Source organism: Cricetulus griseus, chromosome 2, assembly GCF_003668045.3.
Source record: "Cricetulus griseus strain 17A/GY chromosome 2, alternate assembly CriGri-PICRH-1.0, whole genome shotgun sequence".
In the NCBI taxonomy this organism is placed as follows: Eukaryota; Metazoa; Chordata; class Mammalia; order Rodentia; family Cricetidae; genus Cricetulus; species Cricetulus griseus.
In genome coordinates, this window is record NC_048595.1 from 308,941,209 (window position 1) to 308,966,186 (window position 24,978).

At 37.1% G+C, this 24,978-nt stretch overlaps 1 protein-coding gene across 4 annotated transcripts in view; it reads right to left on the reverse strand.

Moving 5' to 3' along the window:
- The window catches only part of LOC100768249 (DNA repair protein XRCC4), a 214,286-nt gene that overhangs the window by 163,832 nt on the left and 25,476 nt on the right, over positions 1-24,978 (reverse strand). For all 4 annotated transcript variants that reach the window (XM_027401768.2, XM_027401767.2, XM_035440487.1 and 1 more), the window contains exon 3: positions 21,801-21,973. In XM_027401768.2, coding sequence (XP_027257569.1) covers positions 21,801-21,973 — 173 coding nt within the window. The remainder of the gene's footprint in view (positions 1-21,800; positions 21,974-24,978) is intronic.

Genomic DNA, 24,978 nt, shown 5'->3' on the forward strand with positions numbered 1-24,978 from the left:
TGCAGTATGCTTATATATCTATATGAATGACAATTAAAACTTAATTCACATTTTAAATAAATGTGCTGAAATTTGTTATCCAAATACCTATATCTAATAAATATGACAACACTACAAGTTCCTTTTGGCCAGGAGACTATAAATTACACACACATGGACTCTTCTGAATAGTTAATAATCTTCATTCTGGGGGCAATAATTCCAGACTTAGTAAACTAAAGAAACCTTTTGCATTCACAACTGTAGGAAAGAAAAAAGAACAAATCTCCCAAACTTTAGGATGTACTCTTTGTTAAAACACATCTTGGAGTGGGTAAATATAACATTGCTCATTAATTATATTCCACTGAGGTAAGAATGCATGTATGAGGGAGGGATGCTCTCTCATCCTGGACACATGGGGGAGGGCCTAGGCCCTGCCCAGGATGATATGACAGACTTTGGAGATCCCCAGGGAGGGCCTCAACCTCCCTGGGGAGTGGAGGGGGATGGGGTGAGGATTTAGGAGGGCTGGTGAGTGACAGGGGAGGAGAGGAAGGAGAGGGAGCTGGGATTGACATGTGAAGCAAGCTTGTTACTAACTTAAATAAAATAAAAAAGAATGCATGTATGAATATGTGTATGTAAACATGCATATTTACATGTATATATGTATAGGCATGTGTGCAAATTAACATACACATGTGAATGCTTTTATATGTGCATATGTGTCTATGTATGTATATGTATACATGTATATGAATAGACATAGATGTATGTATATCTATATGTACATATGTATGCATAAATTTATATTTGTATATTTGTATGTGTATGTATGTTTACATGTGTATATATGTATATGTATGTGCATGATGTAAGTATGTATGTTTTTATATGTATGCATATGTGCTTGTGTTTCTATATGAATGTGTATGTGCTAGTGTATGTGTGTGTACATTTGTTTCTGCATGCATATGTGCATGCGTGTGTGTATATGTCTGTGTTTATGTGTTCATATGTGTGTATGTGAGCAAGCAGTCAATGCCATAGAAAGTTTATATCCATGCAACACATTCTCATTTCACCTATATGGTCTGTAACAATTGAATCATTATTTCATCTGTAATCAGGCATTTTTCCTTAATTGGACATTTCATTGTATTACCTGAGAAACAGGAGCACTGTAAGCAACCTCTGCTATTATAACAATTTATCACAAGACCTCCCAAATATATTATTATTCAAATTCTGACCTTCCAAATCATGTTTAGGAAGTTTTAAACATCAAGAAACTAAACACTTATTTTGAGTGTTATGAATAGTTACAATTTAATGATATCCAAGAGACCTGTAACTGCTTTTTATATTGTCAAATTCCACTAAACCTACATTATAGAGATAAACAATAAAAATGAAATGTCTTATGAATGAGTAAATTGTACAAAAATCTACTTAAATACTGTTCAAAATATTTACAAGAACATATGATATAAAAATTAAATATTATAATGTGACCACCATTCAAAAATTTAATTATCAGACTTCAAATTTGCATTAGTTAGTTCCAATGTTTATTACTTCTTCTATCTCAAGAGTTCAAGCACTTAAAAAGGCTTGCTCCTAAGTAGCCACTTAGGTCAGGCACTAAATCACAGAATGGGCAATATTTGCTTAGGTGGCAGTCATTTAGCCAGAGCTCACTAATCCTTCACCCCTCTCTGTGGGTGGTCCATTCTGATGTCACAGCTGGCTTAAAGCACACTATAACAAACAAACTGTTACTGAAAATAGCATGAGAAACAATGTGCAGGTTCTCAGTATCCAAAACCCCAAAAGAAAACACTGTCATATAGAATACCAGGATACTAGAACTGGAGATCAGCTTGGAGAGTCAGTGAAACTGTACTTTCACAAAGCAGTTCTAACAACAGCATCCATTTGCATCAAATATTATTTTGAATTGGAAATAAATGCTTCAAAACATAGAAACTTCTTTAATAACTGCTTCAATACATGGAAAGGAAACCAATAACTATAATTTAAAATGTTAATATTATTTGTTCAGTTGAATGAATTATATACTTGCTTTACTGTTAACTATATTATTATGCTAATATCAAATTATAACATGGAATAAAAATATAGCGTGGAGTGACATATCTTTTACATATATATCCTAAATTTCAAGAAAAACCTCAAACTATTATATACCAGAAATTAAAATGGCATACTTCATTGTACTTTAGTCAATTGAAAAAAATGTTCTAAACATGGTTATCTAGGAACAAAATACCACATAAAGAAGAAACTTCTCTTATTTCAAGATCTGTCACAGGAACTATCAATGGATTGATACAAACATACCCAAAGTTGTAGAAACTGCTAAGAAATGATAATATGACACTCCCCCTGGACCCATTCCTAAAGTCATCCAGAGAATCAGGCACAGTCAGAAAACCTACCTGCCATTCTGGCTAGAGAATCAGCCTTCTGAACTACACTATTCCTTTGGCTCAGCTGTGAAATCCCACAGGAATTTCCTGGGAACCAGCCCACCAAGCAAGCCAGGAAATGCAGTAAGGGTCATCTCTCTTTCTCTGTTCCTCCAATTCCAGCCCCTTAATCTTACCCCCATTTTTTAAAATAAACACTTGCTAAGGCCTCTCCTTCCTTTCTGGCCCCATTCCCAAAGGTCTATGCAGATCATGGTGGCACACCCAGCATTCCTCCATACTGCAGAGACTCTCAACCACCATCCCCTGCATTCCCGAAGCCAATGCCCATTCCTTAGTATCAGCTCCCAATACCTAAAAATACTTTATGCCCAGGACCCCCAGAGGCATACCAGTAGGATCTCAGAACCATTCTCTACCAGGAAATACACAATCACTGACTCTTCTAAGATACCAAGAGGGCAGCAGAACCCAAGGAGACCAGACACCAACCCCTAGAAGTACAAACACCCCAAGCCCAGATACCTAGACATCAGCATAAAAACAAATAAACAAAAAATCAACCAAGACAATATGTTCACTAGAACCCAATAACGCTATTATAATAAACCCTAAGAAATGCAATAGAACTGAAGCACAACACAAGGACATCAAAATAGCTATTATGCATATGCTCAAGGACCTTAAAGGGAATATGGATAAATTCATTAATGAAATCTATAAAAACATTAACAGAGGAAATAAAATGACAGTGTTCAAGATATGAACATATAAATCAATAAAAACAAATCAATAAAATCAATAAAAACAAAATCAATAAAAACAAAACTGGGGGAAAAAAAAAAACTAAGGAACTCAAATGGGAATCTCAGAGGCATGCCTCACCAACAGAAGGCAACAGTTACTGTCAGGCACTGAAGACACAATTTAAAAAACAAACAAACAAAAAATGGGTTATCTTGGTCAAAGAAAATGTTAAATTTAAGAAAAATTCAGGGAGAAAACACTCAGGAAATCTGGTACACTATGAAAAGATCAAATCTATGAGAAATAGAAATATAGGAAGGAGAAGAAACCAAGATCAAAGATACATAAAATATATTCAACAAAATCAAGGAAGAAAAATTTTCAAACTTAAAGAAGGAGATGCTTAGCAAGGCACAAGAAACATACAGAACATCAAATAGATGGGACCAGGAAAAAAATTACCCATGATAAATAATAATGATGCCAAAGTTACAGATCAAGGCAAGAATATTAAAAGGAATAAGGAACAAAGACCAAATATCATGTAAAGGCAAACCTATTAGAATAACACCAAAATTTTCAATGGAAACTGTAAAAGCCAAAAGGATCTGGACATATGTTCTACAAACTCTTAAAAGACCACAGATGCCAAAACAGACTTCCCACACCCTGCAAAAATTTCAATGACAATAGATAGGGAAATAAAGAAATTAGATGTTAAAAAGAAATTTAAGCACTATCTCTCTACAAATCCAGTACTACAGAAGGCTCTAGAAGAAAACCTTCAACATGAAAAGGTTAACCACCCCCCCAAAAAAAAAAACAAGGAATAAATAACGCCTGGTCAGCAAATCAAAACAGGGAGGAATTCACTCTGCAGCAAGAAAGCAATGAAACCCAACAAATACTGCTCATTGATAATGCTGAATATCAATGGTCTCAATTCCCCAATTAAAAAAAATAGAAAAATAAGCTGCATTTGAAAACAGGATCCATTCTTATGCTGCATCCAACAAACATGCCTTAACACTTAGGTGAAGATTACTTCTGTGGAAAATGATGGAAAGATATTTCAAGCAAATGGGACAAAGAAGCAAGGTGGTAGAGTTTTTTAATGCCTGGCAAAATAGACTTCAAACCAAAACTAATCAGAAGACATAAAGAACACTACATACTTACATCAAAGTAAAAACTCATAACACATTCCCCAAAAGTGATCACATACTCAGACACAAAACAAGCCTCAACAGATACAAGAAAACTGAAATAGCACCCTGCATCCTATCTGACCACCATGGATTCAAGCTAGTTATCAACAACAGAAACAACATAAAGCTTACAAACTCATGGAAACTGAACACACCTTTACTAAATAAAATATGGATAAAGACAGAAATGAAAAAGAAATTAAAGACTTTTCTAGAATTGAATGAAAATGAATGTACAACACACCCAAACTTATGTGTACAATGAAGGCCATTCTAAGGGGCAAGTTCATAGCACTAACTGTCTATATTTGAAAAAAAGAGAGAGAGAGAGAGATCTAATATTATTAACTTAAAAGCACTCAGAAATGTGCTAGAACAAAGTGAAGAAATCACACAAAATTAAAATGGTATTCTACCACCCGAAACTATCTGAATCTATATATTTAAGTGAAGTTGGGCATAAAAGTTCCAACTTGGCAAGCAAACTCATTTTTGGACTAATATTTATACTAACCAGGGACATGTTAAAATATTTAAGCCAACAATTGCTCTGAGGGAAATTTCATGATGTCAACCATTTCATGTAATACTTAATATGGGGGGCATAGAAGTCTCTGTGCTCACAGACATGCACTAGAGAGGAACCTGCAATGTTAAACACACAGGATTGTTCCTTCAAGGGAAGGAATGCAAAAACTGTTTTCTACCAATGTGACCTTATACAATGAAAACTATTCATATAGAGGCAGTCTAGAAACTGAGGCAGATCAGTCAGTTATTAATCAAGAACAATGACATCCATCCTGGCCAATGTCTAGAGGAGCACCCATACCCTCTTAAAAGATGTTGGAGACCAATAGGATGCTTTAAAAATACTGTCTTAAGTTGGACCAATCAAGATTCTTCCTCTAGCACTGTACAGCCTTATATTGTCTCAGGACTCTCCTTAATATATGGGTAAGAACTGTATTGTGACAAATGTGAGTTCTTACTATGATTCAACTGATGATTATAATACAAGAAAACATAACCAGTCCCCTAGTTTGGGTCACTGATTAACAGCCATCCAAACATCCTCTGAAACTACAAATGGGAATCTGACAACCCTGCATGGATAGACCAGTGGTCCTTCCATGAGGAAAAAAAGAGGCCCAACTCCTAACACAGGAACAATTGCAACTAGGACATAGAACCCCTAGTTGCAAGTCAATCAAAGTCAGTCCTTGGAATTCCCATAATTTGTGACTGACAGAAGGCAAAGAATAATTTTAACTGTTATATAATCTCAGGTGCATAAATGCTATTGTGTAAAGCCCTCCAGTCATCCCTGCTCCTAATATGATTCCTCAAAGACATTTCATTATTATACTTGACTTAAAGGAAGACTTTTTCTGTATTCCTTTATATCCTTGTGAAAAGGAACATTTTATGTTCTCTGTTGCTACTTTAAACTATCTACAGCAAATGACCAATATCAATGGAAAGTTCTACCACAAGAGATGAAAAATAGCACCATCATATGTCAACATTATGTACCTAAAGAACTTAATCCAGTGCTGATTAAATTTCCCAAGGTTCTGATCTTTCATTATATAGATGATATTTCTCTACCATCTAATCAATACTTAAACAAGTACTTAACTAAATAAGCTAAAAGTGCAAATTTTAAGCAGCTCTAGATAATATACAAAAACAACTATCTTATAATTAGTTAGGATATATTACTACTCAACAACAAATTCTCCATCATCCACTATGCTAAGAACTTCCCAAACAATGTATTTTCCTAAAAAAAAAAAAAAAAAAGTCAGGGCCATGTCAATGAGGTATGTCCTATGTATCTGTCACTACTAAAAATTTAGCTCTGCTCTTTAATTTACTTTGTGGAGACTCTCAGTGAAACTCTGTAAGAAACACAACAGACAAAGATGAGCAAGTTATTAGTTTATTAAATAATGTTGTTGCTAAAGCAGTAGCTCCTTAATTAATCCTGTACTTGCTTATCAATTAATTATCCTTCCTTCCCATTCACCATCTGTTGGAATTACATATCAACAAGATAATGGTATTATAGAAATTTATGCCTGTCACAATTCTCTGCAATGATCTATAACTCCTTATCTAAAGTAAATTATAGACCTGATAAGGACACATCTTGAATAACTTACTAGCACAGAGCTTATAGAAATCACTGTGTCATTAAAAATACAGGTTTATTATTTCTTTCATGCCAATAATAATTAGCAGGTAACAATAACATGTTACTCTTGATCAATAGATAATTATTATCCTAAAGATCTTCTTTTAAGATTTTTTGAAGATGACCCATGGTATTACCTAAAACCACATCTGAAAATCCTATAGAGATCAATTTTAATGTTTTTACAATTGCTCTTCACTTGGATAAGGGCTTAAGTCTTATACATAAAATCCAAATCCTCCATGAAAAAGACTGTAAAGCTCAACAGTCTGAACTTGCCATAATCAATCGATTTATTAGGTGCTAATCAGCACTGAGTATTTTAACTGACTCTACTATTGTGCTCAAACTGTTTCTCTTTTAGAAATGAGACTTAAACCCAACCACTATTAGTGTTACTTCACAATATTTCTCTCTCTATATATATATATATATATAGACTTCTAAACAACAAACAATCTTTTTTCATAACTCATATTATGTTCATTCTAACTGGCCAAGTCAGTTAACATTCCTTAATGCCCAAGCCAACACACTAGCCTCTTCTGCTCCCCTAATACTTCCTATTTAGGATGATCAAAAATCTCAAGGACTTCTTCATCAAAAAAAAACATTCTTACAATTATCTTGACCTCGTGACAAATCATATGACCCAGTTCTTCTTTCACCCCACTGCCCTCTGCTGGTAGAATCAATCCTCAAAAATGAAAATTTATCGTTGTTTGGTAAACACATTATTACTCATGTTTCAGAATTTGGGTGGTCCAAATTTGTTCATAAAATGGTTGATACTTTTTCTAACATGATTGATGTTTCTGCTCCCAAGGGTTAAACCACCTCAAGATCAAGATATTATGAAATGACACCATGACATACTTAAACAGTGAATTTTAGAAATATAAAAGGGGTGTATACACCAACCAAAATTCTTGATACTATGCTAGTTTTAGCCAAGGTTAACTTTTTTCCTTAAAGGATAATGCTTCTTTTGCTACCCAAAAGCATGTTAGAGACAAGACTTAAAATACATGTTAAATGAAAATATCTAGAAACTAATCAATGGAATAGGCCACATATTTGTCTAACATTAAGATAAGGGTATGCTTGTTTCCTTCCAGAAAATGAAAGGAGTCCCAGATGGCTCCTGCTGTGTTGTACAAGACCATCCTGAGACCAAATGAAAATGGAGTGTCTGATGATAAATGACAAACCTATCATGGGAAGTACCAAAAAGAAGAATAAGCTGGTGGCTTGGGGAGATATCAAAACTAACTTTGCAAGTCAGGATCTTGGGAATAAAACAAAAACACAATTATTACTGAACCAAGAATGCTACTGTTATATTTACTGACTATATTACACACGAATACTCATACTGTCAATATGGAATCTAAACGCTTTCTGTTGGGGGGGAGGGAGGAGGAAAGCCATGGCTGTAATATGAAACAGTATGATGCTATTTTGCCATGTCAAGATAACTTATCCTGTGAGACCAGTTGTCTGGGCAAAAGACACTAAACAAATATTTAGTTACATGAATAGAAGATATTTTGGTTGGACTAATCTAACTGATCAATCCAAACACTATACTAAATATTTTAGCATAATTAAGTACTCTTTAAAAAGCTCTAATAGTAGAAAATATTGTTATATGAAGATAAAGAAAGGAATATCTGATTATTTCTTACTAAACTTGATCTTATTGTACCTAGAATAGCACTGTCTTTGACAATGGTTTAGAAAATAACCTCTGTCTTTATTTGGCACATGGCAGTCAACAAGAACAATCTTTTTGTAACAGAGGAAACACACCTATTTCTAGACTCTTAAAATAAACTTATATAGTATAGGAATAATTCATATGGATCATACAAAAATAGCAGCATGAAGTGGAGTCCACCACAAACATATTCATAGGGCTTATTCTGATACTCCAGTCAATGGTGATTTTTGTTTATTTCTTAATCAGAGTTTATAATTTAAATGTAATGGTATCCTCCTATTTGTAATTCCATCTCTAATCATATACTTATATCTGGTATGTAACTGCTATTGGGATGGACCCTTTTTTGCTTTTAGTTTTGTTTTTGGTTTTTTCAAAAATGCTACTTATACTAAAGATGATGCATTCAACTGTGGTCTCTATTAAAGATACAGTTTTCTCTTTAAAAATATAAGAAGGGGAGAGATGTAGAGACATGGACACCTTTGTGCTCACAGACATCACTAGTGGAACATGAAATGTTAAGCATACAGGGTTGTTCCTTCAAGGGAAGGAATGCAAAACCAGTTATCCCCCCAAAAAACTGGAACAGATGTGCTTTTTAGTTTGGTGACCTTTGTGCAATCTGTGTGACTAGAAATTCCCAGGATCTGACCCTCCTTGAGAGCCTTCTCAGAAACTTTTTTTTTCTCAAACAATCTATAGAACCTATCTTAATGGAAAGTATCATATTTACTTTACAAAGAATATCATGTAGTCACACATGAACTGTAATTTACTTTCTTCCTCAAAAAGATTTAGATATGCTTTATTTTTCTGTGTTGAAATACACCTAAAATAAACAACTTAAGTCAGACTCCCAAAGATTGAACCAGCATTGGCTATTGGGTCATGTTATGCCAAACTGCCTTCATGTTTCCTATGGTTTATCTCACTGCTCCCTGTGAAGTTTGCATAGAATGCTGAAACTTAGAAAATAAAAATAAGATCACACATGGAATCTCAGCATAGCAATTTAAAAATCAGTATTTTCCCTGGAAGTAACCTAGAAATCTCTCAACTGAAGAATGGATAAAGAAAATGTGGTACATTGACACAATGGAGTACTACTCAGCGGAAAAAAGCACAATGGAATCTTGAAATTAAAAGGCAAATAGATGGAACTAGAAGAAACCATCCTGAGTGAGGTAACCCAGTCATAAGAAGACAAACATGGTATGTACTCACTCATATATGGATTTTAGACATAGAGCAAAGGATTACCAGCCTACAAACCACACCACCAGAGAAGCTAGGAAACAAGGAGGACCCTAAGAGAGACATACATGGTCCCCAGAGAAGGGGAAAGGGACAAGATCTCCTGGGCTAATTAGGAGCATGGGGGAAGGGGAGAGGGAGTTAGGAGAAAAAAAATACAGTGTTTTCAAACAATTTTCAATTGAGAGGTCATCCATGTGTTTACAATTTACAGAATAAGTTCCTTTTATTGATAACAAAAACAATGAAACTTTCTTTAAAACAGCAAAAAAGAGACTCACTCTAGTAAAGCTTCAAAGATGAAAATTTGTCCACATTGGCATGTTGAGTACATATTTATGCTCTAGTTTTCTTCTACTATCATTTCCATTTACTGGCACTCATTTACCTAAGGCCTTTCTCATTTTATGTGTAGAATATCAGAAATGCAATAGAGCTTTTTTAACAACTCAACTAAAGGTAGGCCAAGCCAGTCAGAAAAACAGATACGCTGTCTACTCTCAGACCTATCTCATTCACTTGGTTCCATCCCAACAGACCCAATCTACGACCATCCCTTCCTACTCTCCCCAACCTCCCACCTCCATTGCTGTGTCCAAATCCCCAACTCCAGGGGCAATCCCCTGAAGAAGAAAAGTCCGCCAGCCCATTGATCTTCCTCACTCCCTCAATTCCCAGGGACCCAATCCTCTGCCATCCCTGCCCCCCCCACACACACACACACTCACTTTGTCCCCAACCTCCAACTAATCAGGGAATCCCCTGCTAAAGTGCAAAACAAACCAGACAGAAGAATAGGCAGACTATCTCAGGTGGAGAGTCACTCTGAACCAATGGCCACAAGAACTCCACATAGGCCATCCACACATGGACCTCCCCCACTCACTTGGGGCCTCCATGTCCCTATCCCCAGTATCCCATCCTTATTGCTGGGTCCCAGCCCCAAACTGGATGGAGATACCCTGCTCCCCTGCTCCAAAAGAGGCCACACTGATTGCCAGAAGTCTAGCCTTCAATTCAGGCAGAGGACCCCTACTCAACCACAGGCCACACACACCAGAAGACCAGAAAGGAAACAGAAATCAAGGAACAAACACCCATGTAACAAAGACAAACTCAGAAATCAGCACCTAGACCTATAATCACACAAACCCTGATACTTAAATGCCAGCATAAGAATAAAACCAACAATAGCCAGGGCAATATGTCACCACCAAATCCACTACTACAAATATTGGATATTCCAATACAGCTAAAGCACAAGAAAGAAACCTTAAAACCAAATTTTGAAGATAATAGAAGTTCTTAAAGGGGAAGTAAATAAATCCTGTAAAGAAAGCCAAAAAAGATAAGAAAAACAAACTGTTGAAGGATTTAAAAAACTGTTTAAAACCTAAAAATGGAAATAGAAGCATATGAAAAACCTAGTTAAGTGAACAGGAAGGATAGAGACAAGCGTCATTAACAGAATATAAGAGTTGGAACACAGATCACAGACCAGACCAGGTGAGCGATCCCCTGCTTTTACCCAACTTCTGTCCTAAGCGCCATTCACCCAGATCCCTCCAGGCTTGTCCCTGCTTGAAACAGACACGCCCAGGCAGGGAGGAGCTCCCTGAATCTGGGTACAGGACACTCTTCCTTCCCCTTCCGCCGACTCATCACAGACCAGACCAGGCCAGACCAGACCAGACCAGACCAGGAGGATCCCTATGGAGGCCTAACTCCTGCAGAGTGAGGAGACTACGAGGAGAGGCAAGACCATCCAGAGCTGATAAGCACCTTCAGCAAGGTAGCAGGATACAAAATTAACTCAAAAAAATCTGTAGCCCTACTGTATACAGATGATAAACTCAATGAGAAAGAAATCATGGAAACATCACCTTTCACAATATCCACAAGCAACATAAAATATCTTGGGGTAACACTAACCAAAAAAGTGAAAGACCTGTACAATAAGAACTTTGAGACTTTAAAGAAAGAAATTAAAGAAGATACCAGAAAGTGGAAAGATCTCCCATGCTCTTGGATAGGCAGAATTAACATAGTAAAAATGGCAATCCTACCAAAAGCAATCTACAGATTCAATGCAATCCCCATCAAAATCCCAACACAGTTTTTCACAGACATTGAAAGAACAATACTCAACTTTATATGGAAAAATAAAAAACCCAGGATAGCCAAAACAACTCTTTACAATAAAAGATCTTCTGGAGGCATCACCATCCCTGACTTCAAGCTCTACTATAGAGCCATAGTTCTGAAAACAGCTTGGTATTGGCACAAGAATAGACAGATAGACCAATGGAATCGAATTGAAGACCCAGATATTAACCCACGCACCTACGAACACCTTATTTTTGACAAAGGTGCTAAATCCATACAATGGAAAAAAGATAGCATCTTCAACAAATGGTGCTGGCACAATTGGATTCGGACATGCAGAAAATTGCAGATTGATCCATACCTGTCACCATGCACGAAACTTAAGTGCAAATGGATCAAAGATCTCTCCATAAATCCAGCCACACTGAATCTTCTAGAAGAGAAAGTGGGAATAACCCTTGAACAAATTGGCACAGGAGAACGATTCCTGAACATCACGCCAGAAGCACAGACACTGAGGTCTGCAATCAATAAATGGGACCTCCTGAAACTGAGAAGCTTCTGTAAGGCAAAGGACACAGTCAGTAAGACAAAACGACCACCCACAGAATGGGAAAAGATCTTCACCAGCCCCACATCTGACAGAGGACTGATTTCCAAAATATACAAGGAGCTCAAGAAGCTAGCCACCAAAACACCATACAATGAAATTAAAAAGTGGGGTGCAGAACTAAACAGAGATTTTTCAACAGAGGAATCTGAAATGGCTGAAAGACACTTAAGAAAGTGCTCAAAATCCTTGGCCATCAGAGAAATGCAACTCAAAACAACTCTGAGATACCACCTCACACCTGTCAGAATGGCTAAAATAAAAAATACCAATGACAACCTATGCTGGAGAGGATGCGGAGAAGAAGGAACACTCCTCCATTGCTGGTGGGAGTGTGAACTTGTAAGACCACTTTGGAAATCAGTATGGTGGTTGCTCAGAAAAATGGGAATCAATCTACCTCAAGATCCAGCCATTCCTCTCTTGGGTATATACCCAAATACTGCATGCATGTCCAGACAACAAGGACATATGTTCAACCATGTTCATAGCAGCATTGTTTGTAATAGCCAGAACCTGGAAGCAACCTAGATGCCCCTCAACTGAAGAATGGAAAGAGAAAATGTGGTACATTTATACAATGGAGTACTACTCAGCAGAAAAATGCAATGGAATCTTGAAATTCGCAGGCAAATGGATGGAACTAGAAGAAACCATCCTGAGTGAGGTAACCCAATCACAAAAAGACAAACATGGTATGTACTCACTCATATATGATTTTTAGACATAGAGCAAAGGTTTACCAGCCTATAATCCTCTTCCCCAAAGAAACTAGAAATCATGAATGACTCTAAGGGATAAATGGACCCCAGGAATGGGAAGTGGCATAAACTCCCGAGCTAATTGAGAGCATGAGGGTAGGGGAGTGGGTGCTGCCACAATAAGAGCACAAGAAGAGTAGAGGAGAAGAAATGGAGGAGCAGATATATTGAGTTGGGGGAAGAATAGAGGAGAGAGAGCAGGATGAGAGATACCATATCAGAGGGAGCCACTATAGGTCTGAGAAGAGATCTGGAACTAGAAAGATCTCCAGAGACCTACAAGGATGACACAATCTGACAGTCCGGGCAGTGGAGGAGAGGATGGCCTAGAAGCCCTTCCCCTAGAATGAGAGTGATGACTACTCTCTATGCTATCCTAGAGTCCTCATCCAGTGGCTGATGGAAGCAGAGACAGACATCCACAGAAATACACTGAGCTGAAATCTGGAACCTAGTTGAAGAGAGGGAGGAATGAAGAACGAAGGGGTCTGTACCAGGTTGGAGAAACCCACATAAACAGTTGGCCTGAAAAAGGGAAAGCATATCGACCCCATACACTCTTTGGGAGGCAAGTACGGGACTAATCCAGCCCTCTGATTATGGATGCCATCGGGGAGGCCCCTGCACTCCTGGAGCCTCCGGAGGTGGACTGGCTTTTTGCCCTGGTGTGTGGGGGGGACTTCGAGAGCCCATCCCACTTGAAGGGATGCACTCTGTCTCTGAACACATGGGGAGGGACCCAGGCCCAGCACAGGAAGATTTGGTGGACTTGGTGGAGCCCCGGTTGGGGGCCCTACCCTGCCTGGGGAGTGGTGGGTGGATGGTGTGGGGGGTAGGTCAGAGGTGGGGGAGAAGGAATGGGGGTAAGGGGAGGGAGAGGGAGAGGGGAATTACATGTGAAACAAGCCTGTTCCCTGACTTGAATTATTAATAATAAAAAGAGAGAAAAAAAGAGTTGGAACACATAATAAAAAAATTGATACATCAGTAAAAGAGAATGTTAAATCTAAAGAATTCCTGACATAAAACATCCAGGAAATCTTAGAAACTATGAAAAGACCAACCCTAAGAATAAAAGGAATACAAGAAGGGGAAGAAATTCAGCTCAAAGGCCCATATTTTCAACAAAATCATATAAGACATGTTTCTAACCTAAAGAAGGAGATGCCTATAAAATACAAGAAGCATAAAGAACACCAAATAGATTGGAACAGAAAAGGAAGTTCCCCTGCCACATAATACTCAAGCCACTATAAACATACAGAACAAAAAATAGCAAAAGCTTCAAGAGAAAAGTAACATATAAAGGCAGTCCTATTAGAATAACACCAGACCTTGCAATGGAGACTCTAAAAGGTAGAAGGCCCTAGATATATGTCATGAAGACACTAAGAGATCACAGATGCCATCCCAGAACTACTATACCTAGCAAAACTTCCAATCACCATAGATGGAGAAAACAAGATATTTCATGATACAGTTAAATTTAAACAATACCTATTTATAAATTCAGCCCTATAAAAGATAGTAGAAGAAAAAGTCCAACCCAAGGAGATTCACTACATCCAGGAAAACACAGAAAATAAATAATACCACACTAGCAAAACCAAAACCAAAATAAAAGGAGCATAAACACACACACACACACACACACACACACACACACACACACACACACACACAGCAGCAACAACAACACAACAAAATAACAGGAATTAACTATCATTGGTCATTGATATTCTTAATGTCAAAGAATTCAATTTCCCCATTAAAAGACACAGACTAAGAGAATAGACATGAAAACAGTATCTATCCTTCTGCTGTATAAGAAACACACCTCAACATCAAAGATAGATATTACCTCAGAGGAAAGGTTGGAAAAAGATTTGCTAAGCAAATGAACTAAGACACAATCTAGTATAGCCATTCTAATATCTAACAAAATAGACTTAAAACCAGAATTGACTAAAAGAGAAAGGGAAGGATACTTCATACATATTAAAGGAAAAATCTACTAAGATGACATCAAAATACCATTATTTACAGATGATATTACAGCAACTCCAAAGATTATACCAGAAAATACCTATAGCTGATAAACACCTTCAGTGGAGTGGCTGGAAACAAGATTAACTGAAAAAAAAAATACAGTAGCCCTCCTATATACAAAGGACAACCATATTGAGAAAGAGAGATAATACCATTCACAATAGATATAAACAATATAAAATATCTTGGTGTAACTCTAACCAAGCAAGTAAAAGACCTGTATGACAACAATTTCAAGTCTTTCAAGAAAGAAATATAAAAAGATTTGAGAAGATGGAAAGATATACTATAACATGGATCCCTAGGATTAACATAGTGAAAAAAATTGCAATCTTACCAAAAGCAATCTACATATTCACTGCAATACCCATCAAAATTCCAACACAATTCTTTACAATACTCAATTTCATATTAAAAAAGAAAGGAAAAGAAACTGTGATTGCTAAAACAATCCTGTACAATAAAAGAACTGTCGTGGGTATCACCATCCCTATTTCAAGCTGTACTCTAGAGCTAAATAAAAACAACATAAGATTGGCATAAAGACAGACGTGTTTATCATTGGAATCTAACTGAACACCCAGATGTAAATCCACACACATATGGACACCTGATTTTTGATAATAAAGCCAGAAGTGCACAATGAATAAAAGAAAGCATCTTCAACAAATGGTGTTGTTCTAACTCGATGTCAGCATGTAAAAGAATGCATATAGATATATATTATCTATCACCCTGCAAAAAAACAAAAAAAAAAAAACTCAAAATCCAAGTGAATCAAGGACTTCAACATGAAACCAGATACAATGAAATAATAGAAGAGAAAATGGGGAATAGCCTTGAATGCATTGGCACAGGAGACAACTTCCTGACCAGAACACTAACATCAAAGGGACTAGATAAACAAGTAATAAATGGGACCTTATGAAGACGAAAAGCTTCTACAAATCAAAGGACACCATCAACAGGACAATATGGAAGCCTACAGAATGGGAAAAGATTCTAACCAACTCTGCATCTGACAGAGGGCTAATATTCAACATAATAAAGAACTCAGGAAACAAGATCTCAATAAACCAAGTAATCCAATTTCTTAAAATTGGGTGGAGATCTAAACAGAGAAATCTCAAATACCGAGAAACACTTAAAGAAATGTTCAACATCCTCTGCCATCAGGGAAACGCAAATCAAAACTATTTTAGATTCCATCTTACAAGTGTCAGAATGGCTAAGATAAAAAAAAAAGTGACAGCACAAGTTTGCAAGGATGTGGGGCAAGAGGAACACTCCTCCATTGCTGGTGGGAGTGCATTCATTTACAGTCACTATAGAAATCAATATGAAGATTCCTCAGAAAATTCAAAAACAATCTACCTCAACAGATAGCTGGATGTTCCATCCTACCACAAGGACACTTGCTCAACTACGTTCATAGAGGCTTTATTCATAATAGCCAAAAACCAGAAACAGCCTAGATGTCCTTCAACTGAAAAAATGGATAAAGAAAATGTGGTACATGTACACAATGTAGTATTATTCAGCTCTTAAAAAAAATGACACCATGAAATTTGTAGGCAAATGAATAAAACTAGAAAAAGAAAAAACCATCATCCTGATTAAGTTGGCCAAGACACAGAAAGACAAACACTGGTATGTACTAACTTACAAATAGATATTAGCTATTAAGTAAATGATCATCGGTCTACAATGCACAGACCCAAAGAGGTTAGGTAAAAAAACAGGGCTCAAGGAGGGACACATGGATCTCCCTGGGAAAGAGAAGTAGAATAGATTTTGCTGATGGAATTGGGGGTAGGTTGGAATGGGATCAGGTGGGGGTAGGGGTGGGGTGGAGAGAAAAAGTAAGGTGTGAAATAACTGGAATTGGAGGGCATTTGGGAGTTGATGTGAAAGCTAGTGCAGTGGAAACTCCCAGGAATCTACGAGAGTGACCTTAGAAGGACTCCTAGTAATGGACATTATGGAATCTGAACTAGCCATCTTCTGAAAGCAGGAAAGGCTTCCAATAGTGGGTCTGGGACACACCAACTCAGCCACAAAATCATCCAACTACAATTTGTCCTGCCTGCAAGATGTGCTGGGGTAATGGTGATGCACAGCTTGTGAGAGTGGCTAACCAATGATGGCCAGGAACTGCAGGCTGGATGGCCCAAAGTCCTAGAATAGAGCCATATAAGACTGGCAAAAAAAAAAAAAAAAGAAAAAGAAAAAGGAAATGAAATGATTCCTAACAATATTCAGCTCTACTCATAGACTGGCACCTAGCCCAATTGTCATCAGAGAGATGTCCTCCAGGAATTGATGAGAGCAGATGCAGAGACCCACAGCCAAACATTAGGTGGAGCATGGGGAACCTCACAGAAGAATGGAAGGAATATAGGAGCAAGAAGGGTCGAAAACACAGCCCACAATATCAACTAAGCAGGGTTCATAGGACTCAGAGAGATGGCAGCAGCAATCACAGAGCCTGCATGGGTATGTACAAGATCCTCTGCATATGTTAGGGTTGTATAGCTTGATCTTATTGTGAGCTTTCTAACAGTGGGAATGACCCTAGCATTGTAAATAAAAGACTCACAGATAGATACTGGGGTTCAAGTTTCAAGCTGAAGACCAGAGAAGCAAAGCAGGCAAGCCAGTAGATCTCACCCCTTCCAAGCTGTAATGGCAATCCTGTCTCCACAAATCCTGAGGCAAAAGAATGAATTCCTGTCTCCTCCTTATGTTCCTTTCTCTACCCAGCCATATCCTCCTTTCTCCACCTCCCTAGTGTAGGATTAAAGGTCTGTGATCCCAAGGGCTGAGATCACCTTTGTGTGAGCTGTTTCTTTTAGGACCAGATCAATTTCCTGTAGTCAGTGTGGCCTTGAACTAATAAACATCTGTCTACCTCTTAATCCTGAGTCCTGGGATTAAAGGTGTGTATCACCATTGCCTGATCTCTATAGCTTGAGGCTGACTTTTCTTTCTAAATTCTCAGGAAAGCTTTAATAAGTCATAAATAATATATCACCACAAATGGGGGTATCTCCCACTCTTTTGCCTGCTCTTGGGACCACTGACCTCCTAAAGGGTTGCCTTGTCCAGCCCTGACATGAGGGTTTATGCTTAGTCTTATTATAACTTGCTATGCCATATTCAATTGATATCCCTGGAGGCCTCTTCTTTTCTGAAGGGAAACAGAGAGGAGTGGATCTGGTAAGAGAAAGGAGGTGGGGGGGTGGGCGGGTTGGAGGATTGGAGAGAGGGAAACTGCTGTCGGGATGTATTATATGAGAGAAAATTTTTTCAAAAATAAATTCAGTTGTAACTTATTACAAAAAAAAACCTTCTCAAAGCAAAGTAAGAAGAAAATGATATTATGAAGATACAATGTCTAAATGACCAAGTTCCACAATGAAATCAGCATGAAGTGTGAAAAGCTGAAGGAATAATCTGGCAGGGGCAGGTTTTGTAAATATAACAGCATGATCAACTCCCAGTGCAGACACCAGAGTGCACATTGGCTCACTGTCACCTACAGGGTTCAGTGGTGAGGTTCATACTAGAGAGAAATGGTATTAATGTCTAGCTGATCATGTAATATTTATTCCAGAGTTAAAATTAAATGAAAATATAAACTTAAAAAAACATAATCTGAACATATATATACATGCATGGAATTAGGTATAAATCCAAAGCTAATCTCATAAAAACTGTGAAGACATTCTTTCCTAAAACTTGAACATAGACAAACAAATTGTATATCTAATTACAATGGAAATTGAAAATTCTAATACTCAGGAAAAATATGCTTAATTTTTTTCTTTAGAGGGGTCCTTTTAAATGAAAATATTAATAGTCTTTTCCTTCTTTAAAAGAGGGAAGCGAAAATGTAGATTTCATACAACTTTACATAACATGTATATTCCAAATATTTAAGTTGTACAATGATCCTGAAAACACCATTTGGCACATGAAACTTTTGAATGATGGCAAGAAAAGCCTCAGACTGTGCCTGCCAGAGGGGTGGTCTGGAAGCAAGTGCACTTGGGACTCATGAAGGTCTCTTTGCCATGGGAACAGTCTTATGTGGAAACACAACAGAATTTAGTACAGCTTTCTTAATTGAATCTGTACATTCTTTCCCATTTGTCTAAGTTTAAGAGGTCATTGTTTTGGCAACTGTCAGTTATCTGTGTCATTAAGGAAACCATTACAAACTCCTTTACAACGTGGGGGTCATCCAAGTACAATGAACCATGTGTGCAACTGTCAGCACATTTTTGCCAACAGATGAATTTATATGATGGTATCACTCTGAAATCAGTTTGCAGAAACACATGGCATACTAGAAAATTCCCAGTATTGTACCGAATAGAATATGTTTGTCAATGTTTCAGCTGCATCCTTAGCTGACCTTAGCATGAAAAGTTTTGCCTCATTTAAATGTCCAAAATATCTCTCTCAAGCAAGCCAGGCATGAATAAACTTATCAACAAATACACAATGAATAAATAAAAGGACACCCATTTAAACTGCAATGTGATGGTTGAAGGCCATTTGTCTAAGGACTCTTCTAAATTCCTGAGTCTTTTTATGCTGTTAAATCACTAGTAAAAATCAGTTGAAGCCAGGCATGTTAGTGCTGTCTTTAATCCCAACACTCAGGAAGAAGAGGCAGGTAGATAAGTTTGAGGCCAGGCAAGTCTACAGAGTAGTTCCAGGACAGTAAGGGATGTTACACAGAGAAACCCTTTCTCAGAAAAACAAACAATCAAACAAACAATCAGTTGAAAGCATAGTATTCAAGACCTTGATTTTGATAGAGTGATTAATTTCATGATGGAAAACAAGAATTTTTTCAGGATTATTGCTAGTCTTCAATTCTTATACAGAGTAAGCCAATTGTAATGATGGAACTAATGAAGAATTAGAGGTTGTTCTTCAGAGAATCAGCAAAACTACCAAGCAGCCAGGGCAAGTCCTCCAGCAGTGCACTTGCTGAGCCCCAGCCTTTCACCACATCACAGGTACCAAAAGCTTCTCACTAACTTGACAAGTGTCATCACAAAATAACACTATTTATGTAAAACAAATGTCTGCTGAATAGGAATTACTACTACTTAGTTTGCCCTGTTCCACTTCATAATACGAGTAGGAACTGGCAGCAGTTGTTATGTATTTAATATCATCTGATTGAGCATTGGCCATAGAAAAGAACACAATTAATAAAACTGTAGTTGTCAACTCAGATCTCCTTCACCTATTTTTAATTATTATTTTAATAACTGCAATATATTGAAAAATATGCATTGTAGCTATTGTGACTATGTATCCCTTAAACTGAAATTACAAAGCCAGCCATTATACATTATTCTCCAAAATAACACATATTTGAAAATAATTTAATTTATTTCTTCAAAGATTTCTCAGATTGATAATTCCGCTTTACTATTCGGAGTTTAAAAGGTTGCTTTAAGAGCATTTAAAAATTGGATTTATCTAAAAAGCAAATTCTTCATTACTATCAATGAGCCTAATGAAGTAAGTTTCCCCTTTCTTAAGATGTAGATCTATGATTAATAAACCAAGAGCAAAAGCAAATTTAATGTCTAATTAATTTGGGCACTATGTAAAGACAGTAAGCACAGTCTAATAAAGTAGCCAGAACCTTAGTCAGAACTGCACAGAAACAGCAGATATGCTTGTCTAGAAAGCATGGAACCTTTGGAAAGCTGAGACACAGAGTTAGCCCTCCTTCATTATTTTTAAGTATGACAATATAAATAATATTCCCTTAGTCATTAATCGTATGTACTACTATACCTAACTATGTTGTTTTAAAATTGCAGATATAGGGAGCTGAAGAGATGACTCAGTGGTTAAAAGCACTGGCTGCTCCTCCAGAGGACCAGGGTTCAATTCCCAGCACACATGGCAGCCCACAATTGTCTGTAACTCCAGTTGTAGGAGATTCAAAACCCTCACACAGACACACATGCAGGCAAAGTACCAAGACACATAAAATAATAAATTAAGAATCATTAAACAACAACAATATAATAAAACAAAATTTCTAAGATATCTAAGAAAGAAAACAAATCACTTACTGAATAGCTAAAGGTAAAAGTATTGCTTTCTTTCTGAAATTCTGTATTTTCCCATATTTACTTTTGAGCAAGTCAGGATGCAATAGTCTAAAACTCTTTATCTCACTTCTTTCAAAATTGTTCATTCATGTTATTAACTGCAATACTTAAAGTATTTTAAATATTGAAGAGTACTTTTCACAATGTATTAAAAGAAATGCTTCATGAACTTTAAACCTGAAGCATTGTGAGCTGGTGAGATGGCTCAAAGAAAAATGCTTGCTAACAAGGATGAAGGACCAAGTTCCACCACCAGAGGCCTTGGGGAAGGAAAGAACTGATTCACAAAAGTTGTCCTCTTGGCCATCACATATGTGATTCAGCACACACACACACACACACACACTCATGCATGCATATGCACAGACACATCCATACATACAGAAAACACACATAGAATCGCATTTTACATATATTTGAGGCATATTAATGAGTGTACCAACTAATTTCTTGGTATTTATTTCCCGAAGTGCTCTAAGAATAATAGAACTGCTACTTGAATGTGAAACAAAATCCATCAATAAAATCAAATTTGTGGGAAGCTGTACTTACTGAGACATCTTTCAGTTCTTTCTCAAGGGAGAAATGGCACGACTCTCTAGAAAAGATGAATTTGTATGTGTCAGATCCTGATCCTGAAACCAATGCTTTTCTCAATTCATCAGCATATTTTTCTTTCTCCATAGCCATGTCATCAGCTTCTTGGGAAATCTCCGATTCAGAAACTATGGGAAAGATTAATAAAAATAATGAATAATAAGTTTCTATTGGAAAACAAGTACTTAGTTGTTACTACTACTTTATCAAATATAACAGGTTTTTGAAAAAATAATAAAATCAAAATGTTTCCCTGTGGCTTTTTAAAATACCTTTAGTGCTATTTGTCCCTTTTTCCTCCCTCTCCTGTTCTCTCTCTCTCTCTCTCTCTCTCTCTCTCTCTCTCTCTCTCTCTCTCTGTCTCTCTGTCTCTCTTCTCTCTCTCTCTACATATATATATATATATATATATAATAATATATATATATATATATATATATCTTCCCCTTCAGTATTTTCTCCTTTGCCCTTTTAATGCACTTCTTGTATCCTACAACAAGCTCTTTTTCTTCCTCTCCAATCATTACACCCCTTTACTTTCCCAACTTCTGTAGTTATGCCAAACTACATACGCAAATCTATGTATCCAGAGCTAGGAACTGTCCGTGTGTGTGTGTGTGTGTGTGTGTGTGTGTGTGTGTGTGTGTTTAATGGATTTATGCCACATGGATAATAACACTCCCTGCAGGAACAATTGATTACTAAACAATTACTCCAGAGCCAGGCAAGGAATGCCTTCAAACTGTTGGTCAAGGGACTTAGAGAAACACCAAACATAAGATACTTCCATTGTCCTTGGCTACACCCCTACAACTTTAGAGGAAGTCGATATTTCTGAAGATAACATACACTTCCCATACAGACCTTAAGGAATTGAACCAGTACTGACCTGAAAGCTTTCCCTCTGAGGATTAACACTCATAGTATCAGAAAATGCTATGCAACCTGACAACAGACAAATGTAATCAACAGTTCTATACAACTGGAAAGTCTACAAAGCAAAACAATACTTGGCCTGCTAAGATATCCCCAAAGGTTAAATAGTTCTTTTTATCTTGGTAATGGTAATAATCATCAGCCATCTATGGTGTACTCAATAAGATAGAAGTGATGCCTGGTACTGTAAACCTAGTCAACTATCAGAGGGTGGAGAAGACACAGACCCTCGAGTAGGACTGCTGTTTCCCTAAATCAATATAGAATCTAACTGTATGTTAAGTGTCTTTCTTTATTCTCAAAGATAAGTTTAGTTCTCAGCCCCCATCAAAGAAGCTTGGTTTTGCAATAGATGGAGGTTACTTCAAAGATCCCCAACTAATAAAACTGAAGAGAATGAGCAACTTTGAGGTCCTAAGCCCCAAATGGTATATCTACAACATAAAACCTCCTCCGAGGCTCAGGAAACAGCATGAACCACAGGTGGAAAGACAGAGAGAACAGGTACTAGGATATCAGCTATGAAAAGACCTTCCAGACAAAATGCTGCCCTCACAAGATCTTAATAACATGGCAGTATAATTAAAAATCTGAATAACAAGCACACCAGGTGTTCTCTGGGCAAAAGCAATCTGATGTAAAGACTGGTGCATGCCTTTCTTGGAGTCACTATAGCATTTACCAGTTCTGGAGTTACTTTTAAATTAAGAGCTAAATTTTCAACCATCATCTATAAATCAAACAAGGTTAGAGATGTAACTTGGGCAACTCATTCATTCATTCATTCATTCATTCATTCATTCATTCTGTGCAGGTGCAGGTGCCACTATACACATGTAGAGGCCACACTGGTCACAGCAGCTGTTTTCCTTGTCATTCCACAGCTGTGCTCTAAGACAGGCTCTGACACTGAAATTGTAGCTCACCATTTAGGCCTGCCTCAGAGAAAATCCTCTTATCTATCCCCAAGGATTGGGGTTACAGATGTGTGAGGCTACACACGGCTTTTCCACATGGCTGCTAAGGTTAAGGTCTCAAATCCTCATGAGGAAATAACAGGTACATTACCTGTTAGGCAGATCCCAAGGTTTTAAGATGGTTTCATTAACAGAAAAATACTTCCAGTTGTTTCTCATAATGTCAAGTACAGATCTAGTGACTTAAGAAGCTTGGAAACTCAGCTTTTTCCAATCTGGCATTATAAATACAGTCATAATTACAGAATATCATAATTTCTGATATTCTTTTCTTTGATATTTACTTTTATTTGTGTGTGTGCATATGTATAAGATATGTTTTGCAGGTATCCATTTGACACCTACCTAAGCCTTATGAGTGCAAGAAATACATCTGTTTGCCAATATACCCAGGTTTCAATCTGTTGTTCTATTTTAATTAATGTATTTTTGAAGATAAAATACAATTACATCATGTACTCCCTTTCCTTTCCTCCATCCAACACCTCCCATATACCCCCTTTCTCTTACTCAAGTTCATAGCCTCATATTTTTTAATTGCCGTGATACATGTGCAGGCGCACGTGCACACACACACACACACACACACACACAAAGAGAGAGAGAGAGAGAGAGAGAGAGAGAGAGAGAGAGAGAGAGAGGCACAACACTTACACATACTCCTAAATATATTCATCTAATCACCTCAGTCTCTATAATGTTATTTGCATGTAAATGGCTTTAGGTCTGGCTAGTTGGGTATTGTATCTTCCTGGAGGAGCTTATTTCTCCTGCTTTCAGTATTCCTGAGTGGCCTGTAGTTCTTTGTCTACAATTAGGAGCCAGTGAACCTTGTTATTTTAATATAATTATATGAAAACTTAGAAAAATTAAAACCATATAGCAAAAACACACTAAGTTAAGAATATTTTAAAGATGGTCTCCTCAACAAATGGTGCTCAGGAAACCAGATATTCACAGGTAGAAATATGAAACTAGAGCCTCCATCTCATCCCCAACAACAGAAATATATTCAAAATGGAACCAAAATGAAACTGCTAGAAGAATGCATGGAGTAACACTTCAAATATAGGCTTAAACGATAGGGATCCAAAAGTTCAAGACACAACTGTAATTGTGGAGGAGGGGGTACACAAAATAAGACCTACACAGAAAAGAAATGTTTAGAAAATTGAGAGAATGAGACAAAGCTTTGCAAGCAATTCATCTCATAGAGAAAT